This window comes from Brienomyrus brachyistius, chromosome 13 (assembly GCF_023856365.1).
Source record: "Brienomyrus brachyistius isolate T26 chromosome 13, BBRACH_0.4, whole genome shotgun sequence".
Classification (NCBI taxonomy): Eukaryota; Metazoa; Chordata; class Actinopteri; order Osteoglossiformes; family Mormyridae; genus Brienomyrus; species Brienomyrus brachyistius.
In genome coordinates this window covers 6,191,054-6,197,412 of record NC_064545.1, presented here as the reverse complement: position 1 = coordinate 6,197,412, position 6,359 = coordinate 6,191,054, and the positions used below count along the sequence as shown (strand labels likewise).

General features: G+C 44.3%; 1 protein-coding gene across 1 annotated transcript; it reads right to left on the bottom strand.

Moving 5' to 3' along the window:
- Positions 1–2,222: 2,222 nt before the first annotated feature.
- lmo2 (LIM domain only 2 (rhombotin-like 1)) lies at positions 2,223–4,892 on the bottom strand. Its single transcript, XM_048972045.1, has 3 exons — positions 4,302–4,892; positions 3,124–3,339; positions 2,223–2,632 (listed from the first exon to the last, which is right to left on the bottom strand). The coding sequence occupies exons 1-3, from the start codon at positions 4,340–4,342 to the stop codon at positions 2,413–2,415; spliced, it is 477 nt and encodes a 158-aa protein (XP_048828002.1). The 5' UTR covers positions 4,343–4,892; the 3' UTR covers positions 2,223–2,412.
- Positions 4,893–6,359: the final 1,467 nt, after the last annotated feature.

Here is a 6,359-nt window from a genome sequence, read left to right as displayed (position 1 = left end):
GGGGAGCTAATAGGCAAGTCATACAGATCTGGCCTAAAAATGAACCAAGTGTCTTGACCAAATTATCCACCTTCTTCTGAGTCCCACTTCTCCCTTATACATCTCCTCCCCCCCTTCCCCCTTTCAAAGAGGAATTCTATTAATAGCTCAGAAGAGCAAAGCGCCACAGTTGTTCAAGTCAGAGCTGTCAGCATTTGACGTCGACGCGATCGGTTCACAGCCTTCTGCTCTGCCGCCCTGAAGACACATGTTCCGACCGCTTTCTGGAGGAGCTGTCGTGGCGAAGACTCAAGTTGAAAGACCTGTTTAGCTCATTCTCTGTCACAAAATATTTTTCACAGACATTATTTCATCTATAAATAATGAGAGGGGCAGTAAGACCCACAGGCCACTTTGTATATCCTGAGTTATGTTTTGCCAGGGCTGACGCACTGAGAAATAACAAACACATAAATTAAGACAATGGAGATGTAAGGAGGTACAAATTACCCCAGACAGGGTAGAAAACAGCTACTTGTTTCCCTTAGCACTGGATTAACTCAAGCGTAGCCTTGTGTTATGGACTTTGCTTCTGTACTGTTGCTTGGTTTCCTGGTTGGTTTCTGATTGGCCGCCGTGGCGATGTCATAGGCCACAGCAGTATGTCATACAGAGTGGTAGCCGTGGCAGGTGGGTCTGGAGAAGGACTCTCTTTAAGTGACAGTGCATGTCAAATTTACTGGGAGGCTGGAAAAAGGCCTCAGCTGCAGGGAGAAGAGAAGGCCAACTGGAAACCACCCATGATTCTTGGCACCCACACAAACAGAGCTATTTAACATGTGTGCCGCGTTATTGGATTAGCAAAACAATATGTAAGTAATTTCTCTCTATATATCTGCACAAAAGAACTATAAAATTAATATACTGACAATAATAAGAACCACAGTGATTTAATGGTTGGTCTGAATTTCATTCTTTCTACCTGGGTCCTGTGTGTGTACACTGCTTTGAAGCACTTGAATCGTACTGTACTGTTTCACACTGTCCATACACTGTCCATAACTATTATTATGCACTAGGTATAGTAATTCATTGAATGACAGCTCCCCTACTGGTGGGAAGTAAGTGTTGCAAGTACATAATAGAAAGCAAGGTCTGGAGTGTGTTCCTCCTCTGATGCAGCACAGCTCAGCATGCGCCCCTCTCTCCCCACTGCTGTAATCCCTCTGGTGCCAGACAGGGTGGCAGAGAGGAGCATGTTGGGGGTGGGTGAATGGGAGAGGCCAGTGGGGTGATGAGACTGGGGAGATGAATCTGACTGTGACTCCCACGACTTGAGCAGGCTCTGCTAATAAGGCAAGCCCACATGAAAGAATGCTGTCAACTCTCTGGAGGTTTTTTGAAGGCGTACATGGCTAGGGTTTGCGTGATTGTGTGCGACTGGGCGGCCACGTCACTCTTTCCCCTCTCCTCTGTGAAGCCCCAGGGGATCTGGGATGTGATGTGATCACCCCTTACCCTGTCAGTGAAAATCAGTCCCACGTTACCAAAGAAACTCCTTATACTTTGATTCCCTGTGGTCAAAAAGACACGACTCATCTGTCACGCTGAGGTATGATGGGAGTTTATTGCCAAAAAGAATCTTTAAAAAAAAATGCATGTCTCAGTGAAAATTGCTGAGTGTGTCTATGGCTAAAATAATGACATAGCACCCAATATGTTAAGTGTTATGCAAATAGTTTATCTATAAAACCACTGAAGCAAAATGAGATTTTCGTGTTGCAGTTCTGCTGTTGGTGTTGATGTACACCTGCAGTCCAAGCCATAATGAGAATCACTTACGGATTGTCTCTTCAAACCTATAATTACTGTGGCAATCCAGTGGGAGGAATTTTGTCAAAGCGCTTTTTAAATATGTGGATTTGGCGCCATCTTTCTGTGGATGTGATACTGCAAAAATAGCTGAAATACAAACACTGAACATTCAGTTTATATTTTTTCCATTTCCCAGAAAATGATTTCAGATATCCTTCCTGTTTAATTTTGCTTCTTTAAAAAAAATGCAGGTGTATATTTAGAAGTCAACGCAACTGTAAAGTATTCATTCAGTAGACGGTGCACGGAAATCTGAACTGGCATGGAATTAAAAAAACCTATTTCTTCTTCAGCATAACTTCAAATATGCCAAGCTATAGTAATTTTTAAGACACATACAGGGATGTGACTAGCAAAACAAAGTAAAATCTTATGTGTGGTTTAGTATTTTTATTGATTCATCAACATATAATGTTTTTAGACCAAGAAGAACGTGCTTTGCATTTATATACATAAAATGCATCCTTAATACATTATAGCACAGGCTGTCTGTGGGGGGGGGGGGCAATGGGAGCCAATGCCAGCCAATAGGAGCTTCAGGGGAACGCGGGGAGCAGGCTATGCCATGTTGTTCAGCTTAGTCCATTCAAAGATGTCCTGCTCGCAGACGATGTCCGAGTTGATGAGCAGGTAGCGGTCGCCCACGCAGAAGTGCTTCTGGCAGGCAGCACACTTGAAGCACTCCAGGTGGTATACCTTATCACGCACCCGCATCGTCATCTCGAAGGCCCTGATCCGCTTCTCGCAGGACGCACACAGGCCGTCCTGACCGAATAGCCTGAATGGGTGTAACGGGGGTGGGGTGGAGAGACAATTATATCTGATCTGCAGGGGAGCATTGGGGGGGGGTTCTTTGTCACAGACGGCAGTAATTATCATTCAGTTCTAAGATAACACATGCCAAGAAGTGTTTTGCCTTCCAGACAATCTGGATCAATGGTGGTTTGTGAGGTTTGTGTAAAAGATTCACAATTTGGCAATTTAGACTTTATTTTGTGCTCTGTATCGCCTGAAATAGGCTTAAAGTTCCCAATGACCCTGTACTAGGCAAGTAGCTGGAAAATGGAGGGATTCATGCAGTATGTGCACACACATGCACACACACACATGCACAGATATAAACAGATATTCATCACGTGAGGTACATTTGGCACGTTTGGTCCCCATAAGGTAAGGTGTATCCAGACCACACACACAAACACAAACCTACATCAGTTCCAACCCCATAACATTTGTGTAGCACAGTGACACCTGTGCTAGGGGTCCCACCTGAGGTAGTCCCTGCGGCACAGCTTCCTGCCAAGCTTGTAGTAGAGCCTGCGGCCCACCTCCCCCAGTCGGCAGCCACACAGGTCGCAGCTCAGGCAGTCCTCGTGCCAGTACTGCTCGATGGCCTTTAGGAAGAATCGGTCGCCAATGCTCTGCTGGCACCCACCGCACGTCAGCAAGGAGGGCGGCATCTGCAGGACCTCGTCCACAGGCTCCCTGCCAGAATAAATAATTGCATATTTTAGGGGGTAGGCCATGCATATAGCTCATTTGGCCGCTAGTTGACTTTATACTCGCTAAAGCTTATGTTTAAGGGCAACACCTCTGGTAATGACTGAACATTAACGCAGTGTATATCTCCGGCGCGCATTTACACCAAATTCACCGCAAGAGGGAGCCATTTCCTATCAAACAACTTCAACGAGAAAGCAGACCAGGTTTAGTACTGAACTGCAAAAATATTACTCTTAGCAGTGATGGATTAACTTATCTGCGTGCCCTAGGCTCACATCAGCCTGGACACTCATGTATTGCCTATTTAACTATCCGGTCTATCAGACGAGGCACTGTTTTTTGTTATGGCCCTAAGATAGTCATTAGTCCGCCCCTAACTGTTACAGAGAGAATAAATCTACTATATCCTTTAACCTCATACAGCCAACAGTCGTCTATTTTAAAGTTTCACACAAGACTTCAGCAGATGCTATTCAACATCACACTAGTTAAAACAGCCTCTCCCAAACTCGTAAACGAATCGTCTTAATGTATTAGATGAAGACACCCAATAAATGTTCGTATCTCTGAAAACATATCAGATATTAAAGTGAAACTACTGATAGTTAAGAGCGGCAGATGGGGTGTCCATTCAAGACATAATAAATTACAGTTTTATTTACGTCGCTGTTCCTACTTTTCCTGTCATACTTTCACGCCTCTCAATGATGAAGGCATTTTGAAAGTTTGTGGTGAACGGCACCATTAGCGACTTGGCCGAAACTTTCTTCAGCAGGGTCCAGTAATACATACGTGCATAATTTAATGATCTGACACATGGTTCTGAGAGCACTTAGGGTAATCAAGAACGCAAAATAAATAGTAAAATTGTATTATTATGTAATTGATTCTAATATCTACTAAGGGAAAAATATCGGTAATGCTTTTTAATGGGTATTACTTACTCAGTAGCCTCCAGGCTCTTCCTCTCAATAGCAGATGACATTTCCAGCAAGACGCTCCTCTCCAGCAGCAAGTGGGATGGCACCAAACAGAGGAACCAGCGGTGCCCCGTCTCACACTTCAACTCTCACTCTCCTCACTTTCGCTTGACATTAAACGCCGGGTTCAAATCCTGCCCGAATCGGACCCATACACGGCAGAGTCCGGTAAAACGCTCGCTGCACCTGTTTCAGCGGCTTATAATGCACATGGCCGCTGCGTGAACATTACACTCATTCGCCTACCATCAGTTGCGGAGTTCCCGAGAAATATATAGGCTGCGCGATTTAGCGCAGGTCCAGTGGAAAATGCGCTGTTCTTTCAGTGCCGGCTATTTCCTGGTGGTTTGTGGATGTCGCATTTAGTGACAGAATGATTTTTCAGAGGTCCGAAATAGAGGCGGCATTAATTATTTATAACGCGTGTCGCCCGGCAGAGTTACAAAGGATGCCGACTCCTTGCGCACTGAGTCGCTCCCTCCTTGCGCCGTTTAATTTGAGGTGTGCTGCTGCCCTTAGTGCCGTGCAGTGGGTATTTTTAAAGAGCTGCCCCCTCCCTCCCCAGCCCCGATCGACCCCCCCTACCCCCCGGGTTTCTTGTTTCGTTTCCTCTTTCCTGCTCACGACTCCCCAGCGAAGTGGCGTTTAAAGCGACAGCGACAGCTTGACTAACGGCCCCCCTGAGATACCCAAATCGTGACGGGTTATTCCGCGCCATATGTAAAGCTCCCTCATTTTGAATTTCCATGTGTGTTGTCAGTCGTTTTATGGCCTTTTTATGCGTATAGGTCAGTGCATCTAAAAGTGGTTGCATATGTAATTTTTACAGATGAATAAATGGTGTTGAGCAGATGCTTTGATACTCATTGAGTGTATCACATTCAACATAAAATATACATTGCATTTAATTTACCTCTATCGTTTAAAATTGCTATGATCTGTTATTAAAGCGCCTAAAGCAAATTAATTCTGTTGGACAAGTATATGGAAATTCACAACTAGAAGTAGTTCAATATCAGTACTCTCGTTACACTACACTACTTTTATTTATTTAACGAACATGATTACTTTATGTTTACAAGTGAGGGTCCCTCAAGAATGTAAAGTAAAGGGCCTTGCTGAAAGTCCCCACGGTGAAATAACGCAGCCAGCCATGAGATTTGAACTAATGACCTTCCAACTGCAGGGACAGACTCCTGACCCACAGAGGTTATAAAAAAGCTGATTTCAATATAATACAAAATACAATGGCCTTTTAGCTCACTGGTTCTTAACAACCTTAGCCTTCGGCTGAAGAGTTTGATCCACTGAATCAGACATTCATTTTCAATTTGAACTTTAGTGTCATTGAATGGATACGAATACAGGTCTCTCTCTCTGTATGTGCGTGTGTGTGTGTGTGTGTGTGTGTGTGTGTGTGCACTTCACTATCACTTGAATGGAATTTTATCGTACTTGTTATTATTGAAATTATGCATCAAGTGTTATCTATTTACTTACCCAACATCAAATTTAAATAATATTTTTGTCCGATTCATGTCTAAAAAAAATTACGTTAATTTTCTACTGGCGCTCGTGTATTATTGTCCTAGTGCAGTCGACAATCGTTCAAACTTGGAAAAAAATGAAAGCAAACAACAAAGACACCAATTTGTTTGCATTAAATTAGTTTCACTTAGAAACTCCTTCTGTTAGAATGGACAGCTGTGTCACAGAGGAGCCAAGGCTTGGTTTGTATTTGCATCTTATCACTAAGATGCAGTGGTTAGCATGGGTGCCTCACACCTCTGGTGCCAGGATTCTAGTCTCCACTCTGGCTCCATGTGTGCGAAATGCGCATGTTCTCCCCGTGTCGTCATGGGGTTTCCTCCAGGTACTTTGGCTCTCCCCCCCCCCCCCCCACACTCCAAAAACATGATAAGGTGAATTGGATGAGTTGGCACCCCATTCAGGGTTGTTCCTTGCCTTGCACCATTAGCTTCTGGGATAGGCTCCGGACCCCCATGACCCTGAATGAGACCC